Source organism: Vigna umbellata, chromosome 4, assembly GCF_029865625.1.
Source record: "Vigna umbellata cultivar VRB3 chromosome 4, Vumbellata_1.0, whole genome shotgun sequence".
Classification (NCBI taxonomy): domain Eukaryota; kingdom Viridiplantae; phylum Streptophyta; class Magnoliopsida; order Fabales; family Fabaceae; genus Vigna; species Vigna umbellata.
In genome coordinates, this window is record NC_142168.1 from 32,925,663 (window position 1) to 32,941,796 (window position 16,134).

General features: G+C 30.2%; 3 protein-coding genes across 3 annotated transcripts; 1 reads left to right on the plus strand and 2 right to left on the minus strand.

Moving 5' to 3' along the window:
- The first annotated feature begins 356 nt into the window (after window positions 1-356).
- On the plus strand, window positions 357-1,298 carry LOC124822455 (large ribosomal subunit protein eL37x-like). Its single transcript, XM_047294461.2, has 4 exons — window positions 357-512; window positions 593-728; window positions 798-899; window positions 979-1,298. The coding sequence occupies exons 1-4, from the start codon at window positions 510-512 to the stop codon at window positions 1,023-1,025; spliced, it is 288 nt and encodes a 95-aa protein (XP_047150417.1). The 5' UTR covers window positions 357-509; the 3' UTR covers window positions 1,026-1,298.
- Window positions 1,299-3,480: 2,182 nt separating this feature from the next.
- On the minus strand, window positions 3,481-5,871 carry PLA2-ALPHA (Phospholipase A2 family protein). Its single transcript, XM_088111513.1, has 4 exons — window positions 5,417-5,871; window positions 5,256-5,298; window positions 5,026-5,151; window positions 3,481-3,856 (listed from the first exon to the last, which is right to left on the minus strand). Exons 1-4 carry the CDS (start codon window positions 5,543-5,545, stop codon window positions 3,681-3,683), a joined length of 474 nt encoding a protein of 157 aa, XP_087967639.1. The 5' UTR covers window positions 5,546-5,871; the 3' UTR covers window positions 3,481-3,680.
- Window positions 5,872-8,827: 2,956 nt separating this feature from the next.
- On the minus strand, window positions 8,828-12,362 carry LOC148199931 (cation transporter HKT1;3-like). The gene is made up of 3 exons (XM_088111635.1): window positions 11,112-12,362; window positions 9,175-9,384; window positions 8,828-9,083 (listed from the first exon to the last, which is right to left on the minus strand). Exons 1-3 carry the CDS (start codon window positions 12,257-12,259, stop codon window positions 8,885-8,887), a joined length of 1,557 nt encoding a protein of 518 aa, XP_087967761.1. The 5' UTR covers window positions 12,260-12,362; the 3' UTR covers window positions 8,828-8,884.
- Between the last annotated feature and the right edge of the window lie 3,772 nt (window positions 12,363-16,134).

A 16,134-nucleotide genomic window follows, 5' to 3' on the forward strand; every position in this document is an offset into this window, starting at 1 on the left:
GATAACTTTTTTCTGAACTTTCTTTGTAACATAAGAAATATGGAACTCCCATGGATAAAATCTTTAACAAACTAGTGCTTTATTCTCGATTATCATGTTGGACACAATCACCAAACAACCAAAATTGTAGAAAAGAAAGTTTGCTTATGAACTTTGATGTTCAAATTACTTTTCAAGATGGAGTTGGCTTAGCCATGCTTACCTCTACTTGTTTATAGTTTACATAGATTAATAGTAATAATTCAGAACATTAAAGGGAATTTTTCAAAAATCGTTTTGGTTTTGGTTCAGTGCTTATAGCTTAAATTCCTTATATTTTCTATTTCTGTTAACTTCACCTTTTTTTTTGCCATCGCTATATAATTGGGCCGAAGGCCCAAACAAAAAAAAACCTAACACACACTGTGCCTACACATACATAAATTCTCTACAGTGCAGCAATTAGGTTAGGTTTCATATAAATTCTCTCCTTTCGTAGTAGTTGGGTTTCTGCTCTGCGTCTACCATCAATGGTATCGTCTTTTATCTTTTACTCTGTGTAGGTGTGATATGAATCTGATTCTGATGGTGTTTGGATTTTGCATGAGTGCAGGGGAAGGGAACGGGGAGTTTCGGTAAGAGGAGGAACAAGACCCACACCCTCTGTGTCAGATGCGGCCGTCGCAGCTTTCACCTCCAGAAGAGTCGCTGTGCTGCGTGTGCTTTCCCAGCAGCACGCACTAGAAAATGTAACACTTTTACTTTTTAAATTTAGAGTTTGTGTTAAAGATTCGGTCTTGATCGGTTTAGGGTTTCAGATAACTGGAGCGTCAAGGCCATTAGGAGAAAGACCACTGGAACTGGAAGAATGAGGTACCTGCGTCACGTGCCTCGCAGATTCAAGAGCGGCTTCAGAGAGGGTATGATCGGTTAATTGTTTGAGTGTTTAATTTTGGGTGTTGGTTTAGCGTTTTTGCTAAAGTTGTGATTTTGAATCAGGTACCGAAGCTGCACCCAGGAAGAGAGGAGCGGCTACCACTGCCTAAGCTGTCGAAGGTAGCAATTTTTCGGGATCAATGAATTGTAGGAGTTTAGGCTTCTGTGCCATGTGAAACAATTTTTTTTTCTGTGGTTTTGATCTCATTTGATATATACGGTCTTGTATTTCAATTTGAGTAGTAAGGAGTTTTGATTTGTTAGTGTTTTACATCTATACTTTAGTTTTCAATTCAGACCTTAATTTTGGATTTGTTGTTGGCAATGAATTATTTTATGTTTATTATGCTGATAAAGATAGTTTCCATTACGGCCTTGGCTTAGATTTTGCGTACTACATGATAATTTGAGATTAGAGTATGCTACTATTTGATGATTTATCAAAGTTTGTTGGTTTAAGGTTATGTAATTTGAAATAGCTTGCCATCCAAGCCAGCTAGAATAGTTTCGAAAAGGGAGAAATGCAAGACATGTCTCACCTGATAATGCTGGTGAGAGATGATAAAACCATGAATGTTTAAAATTCTTCACAACATTGATTCACCTGATAATGTTTCCTTGATAGAAGATGAATATGAGAATTTTAAAGTTTGCGATATATATAATGTAATGATAAGAGATAGTAAGAAATATCGACCTTAGTTATAGGGATATTTTTTGTTTTTGCTAATCAATTTTCGCACTGATAAAGTTCTACCGGTATTGAAAAATTTACCCTTGATAACCCTTGGTTGACACTATTAAAGAAAATGCATTACTACCAAATTTTATGGTTTGCTTGACTTAATAATTATGGCATCACGACATATACACTATAACCAACAAGCATTATTTTGTTTGTAAATTCGTCTCTCTAGCCTTTTCTTGAAATATTTGTACTCTCAACTCTTTTAATATTCATTGTTTCTCATTCTCTTTCCGATAAAATTTGTAGTAGTTATACATAACTTCCTGAATTAAGATTATAGACGTTTAAACAGTTGTAGTCTATTTAAACAGTCAAGTTATGTGAGCACATCATATCTGAATTGTTCGAATTTCTGATTATGATGCTATTACAAATATTACAAATGTCTCTAATGCTTCCGATATCCCACACATTAAATTTGTAGTGACATGCAACAAAAGCGGCAATATATAGATTCGAAAGGTTTATAAATTTTATGAAGTTAATAAGAAAATAATAGCGGTTAGTAATGACTGATTATTCAGCTGTCATGACTTTTAATATTTTTATCAAAGACTATGTAAATGGTTGCTAACATAACATTATAAAAAGCTTTGAACTGAATGGAGCCAGTCATTTTACACATCTTAAAACCTCTTGTTTAAGCCCAAGTAGCCAACACCTCCATAAATTCGAAAGCCCGTTTTTTGGGAAAAAAACTATTTGCATGTTATATACTCTAGAAGCCCCTCATTGTTGTGAACAGTAACAACAAAACAGATCACGAAACCTTCTACATGAATCAGAAAACAAAGATGCTGCTATAATAGTCTTCAATGAAGAATAAGAACTGGAAATGAAAACGAGACAGACCAAAGACTTCTAAAGCAAGTCGATCAAGGATCATGAAAACATATATCCAGTGATTCTCGGGTGCAATTCAAAGTTTTCATTTTTACAGGGACAGAAAAATAACAAAATGTTGACTTGCAGATCAGTACCACTCCTCGAACCAAGTATAACATGTTACCCAAGTTAACCACATGTAATTAATCAGCCATTTACATAACTGTTATTGATCCTCATCTAAGAGGAGTTTCTTTTTAAAAAAGGAATTTAATATGTGGCCTATCATTTGACTTGCAGTCTCTACCAGCCGGCAGATCTATACAAAATTACTGGTGTCATTCAAATACTTGTGTCACTGTTTTGCTTTACTCTGCATCAAATGCGATTAATCTACTTTAACCTCCTTTTTCTCCCCAAAATGTAGACTGCATTCTGAAAAAAAAGAAAAATCAGCTTTTTTTTTAACTTCAATGATGTTAGACTTCTCAAAACTATGATTAGTTATAAGTAGGGAGGTCGGTGCGTGTTACCAAGAAAGAAAATATAAAAGGATATTTTTGCATTCATCCAAACATCCATTAAACTCTATGTCAACGGAAAACCAAGTAAACGCTTGAGAAGCTTTTGTTGAAAGCTATAATAACTTTTTTCTGAACTTTCTTTGTAACGTAAGAAATATGGAACTCCCATGGATAAAATCTTTAACAAACGAGTGCTTTATACTCGATTATCATGTTGGACACAATAATCAAACAAACAAAATTGTAGAAAAGAAAGTTTGCTCATGAACTTTGATGTTCAAATTTACTTTTCAAGATGGAGTTGGCTTAGCCGTGCTTACCTTTACTTGTTTATAGTTTATATAGATGAAAATAGTAATCATTCAGAACATTAAAGGGAATTTTTCAAAAAGCGAAACTAATTCCATCACAAGGAAAACAGAAGAACAAAAAATGTGTTTGCAGTGTACATTTGTCGGAAGTGGGGGATCACAAGAATGACTAAACATACATTACCTAAATAATAAGAGTGTGCGAAAAGAGTACATTGGTTGTGAACAAATAAAATAAAGCATTGAAGTTTGATTAATTTGGTAAGAGAGGAACTACAAACAATAGGAAGAACGAGAGAATATCTATTCTTAGCTGAGACTTGATAAGACAGACAGACAGATAAACAACATTACTCTCTAGGGCTTGTGGAGAATCCCTCCAGCCAGTAAAGCGGCTTCCATCACAACATGTATTACTTCAATAACATCATTCACATTGCACGTGTTTCCTTTGAATGTAGGAGCCTTCGAGTTCTTGAAGTTATTCATACAGTTTATCAATGCTTGGCTACATTCTTGGCTTAGGTAGTCATCTGCATAACACAGTCATTAATCAATTGTTACCACATTCCCCGACTCAACTAATAGGTTCTTTTGCGTTGATTTTACACAAAGTTGTTCTAGGATGGAAAACCGACCCACTTAGTCAATAAACCGAAATTGGATTATATTGTTCAATAACACAAGTCTACAAGATTTCACTATTCGACAAAATAGTTGTTCAATAATCATTTTTGTGGGGTACAAAGATCACTGTTAGTTATAATTATCACTCGAATGTCCTCTTATGCTTGTTGTTTGAGTATAGGAGAAGGGATGCAATGAGGGTCGTCTTCATTATCAAGCAAACTAAGTTGGCTAAGGAAGCTCCGTTACAAACTTATGGTAGTAGACAGTCATTCAAAAAAGAAGTAAATAGATGAAAGTTGACGATTAGTTTCTATTTATGTCCATCAACTTCATGGCATTTACAGGATTCATTAGTATACTGATCAAAAGCAAAATTAAGTGAAGAATCCCCATCAACCGTCATCTTTATTTCATTTTAATTGAAGACTTTGGAAAGAATTCCTTGGGTTATCCTGCTTTTGAACATTGGTTTGGTCCAACTCTGCTTTTGTTTTTCTTCGAAACGAGTGAAATTTTTATTTTTAATTTCGATGAAAAAACTCTAACTTTTGGGATATAAGTTCATTGAAAAAGTTATTTTACTTTTAAGAATTTGTGTTTAAACCCACTTCCTCCTTTGAGAAAAAGAGAAGGTAAACAAGAAGCTAAACTACACACTTCCTAAATCCCATTTTTTATTCTCACCCTCTCCATCCTGACGATTTTCTAAGCCATATGCTTGCGACAGCAAGTGCACTGACTGATTCAATTTCCTGTCATATTTATTTCAATGGTTCATTTACCATTAGAGCTAATTTAGTACCGATCAAGTTTTTTTATGTACAAAATAAGTAATCATGGATCACTCAAAACTGGGTTTTAAGATAATACGGGACCTATCAAAATAAAGAGAAACACGGTACAAAAAGAAAAAAACTGAATTGAACATCTAGTCTGTGAAGGGACGTGATGATCCCCACCGACAAAGAGTCAGATCCGATAGATTCTGATAATGGAAGTATTCAAGCAAATCTTGCTTGAATTAAAGAAATAATGTAAGATGTCTTAATTAAAAAGCTAGCAGAGAACTCACTGTTTTTGGCTTGCACACATTGATCATGCTTCATACAACAAGCATCAAGGCCATCACAAGGTTTTTCACCAGGGCATCCACTATACAAAAGTCCACAGTATTTCCCATATCTCAATAATGGAGGCACTGTCATTCCAAACTCCAAAGTGTTATTAAACAAACTATAACTTAACCCAATCAGCCAAATCTTAAAAGTAAGAAGAAAAACACTCATCGGATCAGTCTTGTACCTGAGCAGAAACTTGACTCACATTGTTTGCTGCACTCTTTGCTCTGCAGATGAACAATAAAAAAAGAGAGAATTAGGAAAAGTACTAGCTGTAGATGTTAATTTAAGGCTTAATTAATTAGTTTAGAACTGAATGCTGTAAAAATTAAACAAGAAGGTTACCACAGAGACAGCTACTCCAGTGGTTTCAGCTCCTATGTTGAGGGCACAGCCAGGAGTGGTTAACAAGTTAAAGGAAAAAGTACAATAAAAGAGGAGAAGAACATACTTGAGTGAGGAGGTTGGTAGCATGTTTGGACGAACAAAGGGGAAAAGTGAACTTACTTTTGAGTTTGGGAAACTTGGTGTTGTTTAAAAGCTCTGATTTATATGATGAAAAGGTGTGTTAGATTTGAGAGCAAAGTTTCGAACACATGGCAGGCACAGTCTCAACCAGAGCCACAGCCACAGCTCAGAGAAAGAGTGGAAGGTAGGTGATTTGTTTTGTAGCGTCTCGTGACTATATTGTTTGCATTATTTTAATTCATGACTATATTGTTTGCATTACAAACTTTTTTGCATTCCCATTATGCAATTTTCACAGCCAATACACAGAAATCTCTCAGCATATGACGACATTGCAGAGAAAAAGCTTTTACAATGTCAACACATCAAATTAAAAATCTTAAAATAGTGACAATAAAACAAACCCTTATCTTGTGGAGATTGCTTTCATTGTCTCTCTCTACTCGTGAATTAATTGCCTATTATTACTTCCTACCTATTTCTCTATTCAGGGCCAAACAGAAATTAGTGTTCATTAAATTCTACATCATATAATTATCAAGTAATATTTACCATCATTTTAATACTCAAATAAATTACTTTTCATATCTTTCATATTCTATTTTACTTTATTCAAGAAAAATATTCTACCTGACTTTCTGGAAACCTCTCTACCAAGTACCAGACGTGTATATTACTTTATTTTTATTTATTTTATCTATAAAAACAACTCATTATCTATGGAAAACTTTTAAAGAATTACTAAAAACTAAGCAATTTAGAGGGGGCACTATTTTTTCTTAAGACTACTTTGGCAAAAATAAATGATTTCAATATATATATAATATGTAATAAACCTCTTTAAGTATTTGTTTTTACACCATCTCTACCAATTTTTCGTGCATTCTCATAATTGGTTATAAGTCACACAAAATTCAAACATGCATGCAAGAGACAAGTTACCTACAAATATTTAAGGATGTGTGATGAGTATAAATTTAATTAAAATGTATTAACAGTATAAAAATATTGTTACACTAATTGTTATATGTGATTAACAGCATAAAAAACTATGTTGTTGAAAGTTAAACTCATTGAGTCAGAAAGACCATACTTAAAAACAGAGAAATAGAGGAAGAAATTTGCTTCTTCATTCAATTGTCGTTTCCTAGAAGAGTTGTTTACATCATACACGTATATGCATTTGTGTTTCTTATACACGCATGAGCAAGTTGAACAAAAGACAAAAAATATTCTATGTTAAAAGAATTATTATATTTTTGGTGAAAAGCAAATGGGCTGTTGGGTTATGCTACAATGAAAACTACTTTTTACACCCCATCTTCTTAATTTGACACCTCAACTTCATCATCCTTAATTACCATTTGCATCAACCCATTTGAGAACAACAAATAAAAACTCTTTTTTCTTCATTATACATTATCCATCTCACTCATATTAAGTGAAATGCTAGACTTACAAATGAATTTCTGAAATTTCCACCTTCTAAAATATTATGTTAAATTAGACACTTGAGTTTGTGAAAACTATACAAGTTCCAGAAACATTATTTTGAAAGGATCTGTTACACGCAAATAGGAAAAGTAAGAAAAGAATGTTGATATAATATTTGTTGTTTTTGGTAGTTTGAACATGAATAGAAGTAAATGCATGAGAAAGATTATCGAACTTAAGATTGTAATTGATGGTCGCATGAAGGCGACACGACAACCAAATTGTATATAAAACAACTTTAGCGTAAGAAAGTTGGATATGTTGCGTCTGTAAAAAAAGATTGATATAACACCTAACTTTTATTTTAAATATATTGCAATTTTTCCATTACAAGATCACCAATTCAATTGGAAATCGGCACATGGGAAACAATCATTCCTTGTCATCATCATTCCGTCAGAAGTTTCAAGTTTAATATACGATATGTGTCAAAAATGAGTTTAATTCTTTTTTTGAAAAATTTAGTTCAACCTTAGTGGAGATTGATTGGTTAGTAAATTAACTCATTTCATACTGTGAATTCAAATATGAGTCTAACTTTTATGTTTGATAAAAATAAAAAAAATAAGAATATAAAATACTCATATATCAATTGTCTTAATATTTTCGGTTAAAGATAGTGTTAATTTTATATGGATTGAGTTTGAGTTTTATTAGTATTGTTTTTATTAGTTGATCATCCTTTCTTAAAAGATCAATCACTTAATAATGTTTTTCTATTCTGATTTATTATATATATATATATATATATATATATATATTATAGTATAATTAAATTATATTTATTCTATTTAATTTTTTTATAACAATACAATTAAAATATTTATTTGTTTTACCATATTATTATAAATATATTACTTGAAAAATAAAATATTAACCAACATGAAAATCAAATAACTTTCAAACTTTTAACAATATTATAATATTTAAAATATCATCTTACATGACTAAACATAATAAATAATTATAAAAAAATATTAAAGAGTGATAAAAGAAACTAATAAAGATTTTTTTATTAATGATTACTATACAGTCAATCCACGTGACTTGAATTCATTTCATTTAAAGATAAAATAAGTCAGATTTAATTTAATTTACATTTAAAGCAATTTACTTTTTTTTCAACCAAATCTAACTCTAACCTGAGTTGAATTGATTTATGATTTAAAACACATTTTCACACAAAGAAATATTATGCTTTTGAAAATCACAATGGAACATTCTTTTGGATGAATTTTCTCCAATATAAACATAGTAACATAAATATTTAGAGAAGAAAACGAATTAATATTTCCTGTGAGGTTTAATTTTTTATAAACGGAATATGAATGTTGGTGAAAATATTTATAAATAAATATATTACTCTAATTAAAATGTATTCGAGATTTAATAATAAAAGAAACACGTAAACCAAATAATATAAAAATAGTACACAATGTTGAAATAAATGATTGAAATGGTTGAAAAGTTTGTAGTAAGCGTGCATTCTTACCTGACAGGGAACACTGTTAATGGTACGAAGTTTTCATATTCACTTTTATAGTACTACTCTCGATATTACTCTAATCATATTAAAAAATTCAATAATTAATATTTTTTACTAATAATTTTTCTGTAATTATTTAATTAAAATATTCCAATAAAACTCACTTGATAAGATTAACACAATAACAAATATGTGTTCATTTAATTCTCATTAATCATTATACTCATAAATACGACATATCTTTTAATCCTTAATAATATATATATATATATATATATATATATATATATATATATATATATAACATTAAATAGGTTTTTTCGAACAAACATGGTTAGAAAATGGTGTTGATATGGTGTTAGTGGCTAAGAGAGGTGCCACGCTTTGCCACCTTTCATGTTGAACTTCTTGAGCCTCCCAAAGAACATGACCAATATAAGGATGAACTTTCCTTTGTTGCTCCATCTTCCAGAAAATCCAACCCATGAATCTCTGCAGCTACCATCTCTTTTCAACTGCCTTGCGCAGCTGTATCCCATGGAGAACCCTACGTTCCCATAAGCACTGCAAACATACATATTTCGTGAGAAAATGATTGATTCAACGTAAGATATTGCAGAAAGAGAGAAAATTTAAAGAGGGTAACGTTCCTTGCCTTATGACTTCGAGGGTGATGCTGAGCACGTTAAAGTTGAGTGGATCCTCTTTCAAGCTTTTGCTCTCTGTCATGCATACCAGAATGATGAAAATGGCTAAGTAAGAGAGCTGAGAAAATATAACACACTCCACTGCTTTTTTTCTTTTTCTCTTGGCGTCACCTTCCTCCTCCCTTACAGGTAAAAATGTAGTATATGGCGGAAGGTACCTGTTAGATCCATCAATACAATCATATCAGACTCTCTCCATTGAATCTTTAACACCTGTCATGTTCTTTCTTTACTTATGCTTACTTGATTCTTCATACTGTTACCAAATTATTATCCGCTAAGTCTTTTGAATCTTTTACTGCTTCTCACATAGTTATACATATGTGTTTTGCGGTGAATCCTATCTGAGAGTTGCTTTTCTGAGAAATGAAATCAAAACTGATATTCCAGTTCCATAGTGGGAGTACAGAATATACGCAAACACTCACTGATTGAAATTTACGTTTCATAGCAGGCAAGAGAAGAATAACTACATAACTAAAAAAAGTACGATGATTTGTAAATTCGTTGACAACTTGTAGAGTGCATTCAATGAATTAGAGGAATATTTGATCAAAGAAGCACTGGAATGTTAATTTGACAAAGGTAGAAGATAAGATAATCATTATGTGATTTAAGACTAAAAGAAATTATGATTTCCTACTTCTTAACCTATTCATTGTGGTGAGGATTCCAAATGATTATTATTCTTTCATACTTGACAAACATATGCCACACCACACTGATAGGATAGACCACTATCAAAAGTCAAACCATTCATTATATATGTACTACAACTAACACAAATAAGTATGAAGGTATACAAAAAAGTTTGTCTTCCACCTAATTTGTTTTTACTAACGAATTGAAATCAATTTAAATATGATTTCTTAGAAATAACTGTTCCAAAACCATATTTTTTAATTATATAACAATTCAAAATTAAAAATATATAAAAAAGAATCTGATCCTTAATTATGTTTCAATTAGATTTTAATAATAATATTCTTTACTTCCATTACATGCCTTGCATATGGTGGAAAGTTCTAGCGGGTGATCACAAAACTTTGTTGCACGTCCATCATGCAGTGTAATTGATGCCAACTAGGACTATGCTAAATGCATAAATTCATGACTATTTTAGGATAGAATAAAAAAATATTTTTATCCAAAATTCATATTTACATGTTTATGTGTGTAAAATATGCGACACCGAACACAGTCACCAAAATGTAACATCTTTTGTTGCTATAGTAATTTCTGAAACAGGCTTCTAATTGTTTCTTCCTTGTTTCTTTTCGAAATTCTTAAATAAAAATAAATATCTATGAGCGATAGTATTTTGTAAACTATTTTTTAAATACTGTTTTCTTAGTTAGAGAGACAGAATAGAAACACACAGACAGGTGACTTATTTTTTTAAAATATAGTAATAAAATTTATTATTCGGAGTTTTTGAGATGACTATTGTTTTTGTTTTTGAGATGAATAAAATTTAAACGTGTGAAAATGTGAATTGAACGAATAAAAAATTATATTAAAAAGTCGTTGGTGTAGTCAATAACATTTTTCATGCATGGGAATACATGAGAGTGCAAAAAATAAAATAAAAAAATAAGTATCCAATAGAAAAAAATAATGTTATTTTTCCTTCACACATGTTGCAAAAACTATATCTATAGATAGATATACATTTTGTCGTTTTTGAGATGAATATTGTTTAATGGAAAATGGTGGATGGACACCAGAATAAAACACTTATTAGAAAAGTATGTAAAGGAAAGAGATGATAATATAGAGAAAGGAGAGATAGAAAGCAAGCATAAACGGTGTTAAGTTGTAGGTATAATTAGGCACGGCATGGTTAGCTTGAACGATGATCCTAAGGGAGAGAGTAGCGACTTACATCATGACAACGAAGACCACCAATATGGCTGAAGACATGGAAGAGAGATCGAACACAGATTCCCCAGCGTGTCTCGCATTTGTAACTTGGAACAACGATCCCACCACTTTCTCATAAAAATTCAAACCCTCCATAGTTTTCGTTTTCCACTCCAAGGACCAAAACATCACAAACTGTATAACATTCAAACACAAAACAGTAGCGACCAAGAAGCAACATTGAAGACCAGAGAGCATATGATCGTACCCAATGTCTTTGAAATTCTTCAGCAGGTGTGAGAATTCCTCTCTTCTGCTCACCTTTCTTAGACCCATAATCACCGCCCTCAAACATGGAGGGTAAAGGGTGTTACCTAGAAACACGTGTGGGAGTATAAGGAGGAGAAGCCCCGAATTCTTCTTGAAAACCATCATGTTCTCGTTGGTGGGGACAAAACCACAGCTAGCAAAAGTGGAAACTATGGTGAACAGAGAAAATGTTGAAATCTTAATGTCTTTGTTTTTCAGTACTTTTGTTGCACTGGGTACCAAGGTCATGTACAAAGACACCGAACTGAAGCCGACCAATTGAACAACCACAAAGTAACCTAAAACTATATAAATCAGATAAGTAAGACAGTTATACTTAAGTCTATAACTGTCGTTACTAGGTCTGTGGTTTTCGGGTTGAGAGTGAGCAATAGATATTAAACCAAGCTCGACATGGTTGTCATGAACTGGGGGCTTCTCTGCTGTGGGTGACAAGGGGTTGGTGCTATCTCTGTTTTTGACAGACTGGGTGAGTTTATACCTGGCAAATAGAAGGTCAAGCATGGAAGTGAAAACTTCCCCGCCGACAAACATGAGAAGGGTGAGGAGAATGAGCTGAGAATTGGAGAAAGCCTCCATTTCAACTGCCACCATGCTAGAAACAGTGGAAGCAGAAACAGAAGTATAAAAGAGGTCAAAGTCCTTTGGTCTAACGGGGGTTCTTGGGTTTGAGTTTTTGAGAGCAAGGTAACCGAACAGAGAAAGTATCCCAAAATAACAGAGTTGAATAAAGAAGGGGTGGACATGGAAGGCTAGAAAACGGAGCAGGAATCTGAGTTTGTGTGGGAAAAACCTCCGAAGACGATGATGTTTCTGAGTGAAGTTGGCAAAGTTCGCCATCGTTGTATTTAATTAAAGTAGGAGCAAAGGATATGTTGATGATGAGATACGTCCAGTGGTAGCGATTTATAAAGCAATGACACTTCTCTATGTGGCTCTCTTTGCCTAACCGTAACCATGAAAAAGGTTGTGCGAACAATAACAACCATACACACGCATCAATATTCATTAATATATTGGAAAACTTTACATTCCCTCCTTAATTTTTCCAAGGATCAACAACAAATTTTAACAATTTTTGACAATAGACCACATGTCATTGCTTTATTGGTTTGTTTGAATTTGTTTTCAGAAAAATATTTGAAACCAACCCATCATAAGCCACCACGTCTGTGTTGTCAAAAAAATTGTTAAAAAAGAGTTGTTAAAGAAGACATTTCCTTTTTCCAATACCTAGTTAAAAAAGAGAGTAATATTTCACCTTATATTTTAATATTAAAGCATTATTTTATTACTGAATGAATGTTGAGTAATATATATATATATATATATATATATATATTCATATTAAAATTGACTATAAGATACTGTTTATATATATATATATAGATTACTATACGAATTTAATTAAAGATGTAAGTTAAAAAATATATAAATTAAAATACACATATTCAAAAAATATTGTTAATATTATTAAAAGTTTCACATGTATTATATATAAAGTTAATTTATATATAAATAATATATATCAATATAAAATTGTTATTAAACAATATGTTAAAAAAGTTCAGATTAAAATTTGATTGAATTTGGTCAGAACACAATTGATACTTAGTCAAATCAACTCCAATCTAAAATCAACCGAATTAGGTTAGGAAGGTCGCAAATAAAACTAAGTCAAGTCAATCTCGACCGAAATTCGATCGAGTCAACCCTGATTGAATATCGAACAAATTTGATTGGAACGACTATAGTCAAAATTTAATCAAGTCAGTTTCAACTAAAATTCAACCGAGTTAGTCCATGCTAAAAATTATCAGAATTCGATAAGTATCCAATAGAAAATCACTAAATTTGACCCAATCAACTTCAACCAAAGTTTAGTTTAAATAAAAATAATCAAACTAAACTAAACAGCAACTTTAGAGACTTTCAATTTAGAAGGTTTTGTTTTTTTAAAATTGAACTATAAAATAACATAATTCAATTCTTATTTTGAACAATTCGATTCTTCTAATTCAATATAACATAAATAATTAATAATTCAGTGTACTTCATTTAATTCAATATAATGCAGTTAGTTAATAATTAAGTATAGTCTAATTAACTGCTAACTTCTAAATACAAACATTATTTCAGAAGTCAATTTATAATAATATATGTTCCATATTTTTTCATCAGTATGTAATATTGACAAAGGTGTTATTTATAGGCAACAATAGGAATATAAGCATATTAATTATATATATATATATATATATATATATATATATATATATATATATATATATATATATTTATATTAAATTTAACCTGCATGAAGCTGATGAGTTTTTGTCAACCTTACGACTAATTAATCTCATTGCCTAACTTATAGGTAAAAAGTGATTTCAATGTGTGCATTAATAAAATTTGGACTTTCAAAATTGTGTTTCACTGCTCCTGAAGTAGGGAAGGACCAACTTTGTTTTTCATCTTCAAAAGGGTGTTAAAGGTTATTTATTAAAAGAGAAAAGATATTATAACCACATAAATATTTTATATTTATTTGATATTATAATGTTTTTTTTTTGAAAAAATATAAAAATTTAATTTTTTATAATTATTTTAGTTTTATAATATATGATTTTATTATTACTCTTATTAAAATTATAGTCACTATGAAGTGTGGTATTTGATTTGAATTGTGTTTAATTTATGTCCACAAATAAGATTACTGTTTGAAAATGAAGTTATGGATTCCCAAACGAGATAAAAATCAAAGAGGAATTCCATAAAAATCAAAGAGGAATTCCATTATGCAGTGTTCCACTCACTTTATGCAGCTTCCACTTTCAGCATCAAATTCCACTAAATAATGCATTCTTGATGTACGCTAATTTTCATCACTATATTCTATTACTCATCATATCCTCATAAAATTGTTTTTTACATGTCTTCTGTTATTTTCTGTTATAATCAGTTTTTTTTTATGGTTCTATGTTCTTCTTTTAGTTTTGTTTTTTTTTTCTTTAATATGTAATGTTCTCTACAAGTAAATGAGTTATTCTTACTTTACATGTTTATTTTATTTTTATTTTTCAAAAATTTATATCTAATCACTTTAGAATATATAAACGGATAAGAACTTTAAATTAAGTTTAAATATGATATCAAAATTATGTTTTAAAGTCTATCATTATCGGTGCTTTCATATTTTTTCTTTTCTTTTGCATGCATATATGCCGTCCTATTATATTAAATTTCTTCGTTGGACCACTCTATGAATTTTATATTTATATTTAAAATTGTTTTTTAAGTTTGATAATTTTTTTTTAAAAAACAGCTTATTTTACTTCCGTTGTCTAAGTTATATAAATATTTATGAAAATAAATCTTTTTATAAAAAAATAATCATGTTATTGAGTATTTGATAATATAATTTTAAAATTAAGGTGTATTATTATATAAATAAATTATAATTACTTTTTACATTTTTTTTTCAATGAAATCGGATGTAGGATTTTATTTAATAGAAAGAAAGTACAAATTATAACTTCTTATTTTTATCTGCATTAGTATTGTTAAAGAGTTTTTATTTGGGTGAAGCGAAAATATTGTATAAACAAAGTGAACTTATATAGAGCAATAATTTTGAATGAAACTTGAATTGTAAGAAAAATGGTGTGTGTATAAATCTTATACTTATCTTGATTTTTTTTTTTATAAATTGGATAAGAAAGGAATTTCAAGAAACTGAAATGGTAATTCTGGAATTAGAATGAATTGCAGAAATATAATTGGAATTAGATAAAAATCTGTTTTAAAAGAAAATTTAAATTAACAAGAAAAGGATATTAACAATTCTTGAAAATTCAATCAACAATAAAATAGCAATATATAAGATATTCTTCTTGCGATTCTTATATCACATCCTCTTCCCCGATTTGTCACCGTGGTTATTTTCGTTGCTTGAAGGGTTGTCACGTCTGCTGGTTGTTTTTACTCAGGTTAGTAATTATTTTGAATTCTAATTTAATTTTGTTATTATTTAATGTTATTATTTATTAATAATTAATTACGTAGGATTTAAAGTTAACTTATATTTTGTTCATCAATTTGAATATTTTTTTGAATAAAATTATAAATATTGTTGATTAAATGTCTTTGTATTGAGTTTGAAGAGGAAAAAATATGGAAAGTTTGTTTTTTTTAAGAATATTGTCATACTTAAATTTTTTTCATTGTAATGTGTAGTATTTTTTTCAATTTTTAAAATGTTATGTCATTTTAAGTTTTATATATTTACTTCATATATTTTATTTAATGTTGATTTAGTATTGGACTTTGAGTACATATTTTGATTGTAGATATTTATGTGACTACTTTCATCTTGTGTTAGTTGAAGATCAATCTAAATTATTATCAAATTTTGTTAAGAATAAGAGATGTTTATTAAATGTGTGTACTATTGAGCCATAAAAAAAGTGAATATTGTTGAATAAGATAAGGACATACCTTTGATAAGAAAATAAGATTACATGCATCATACAAACAAATTTTCATAATTGTATGTACAAAATGTAGATATGGATCGAAGTTAGATTAATTTAATACATATAAATGATAATTACATGTATAATATAATGTCAACAGTGACGACATCAGAGAAAGGATAAAGTGCCATTATGTGAATTGTTTGAATGGAAAGATATTGTATGTCTTATGACTTACAG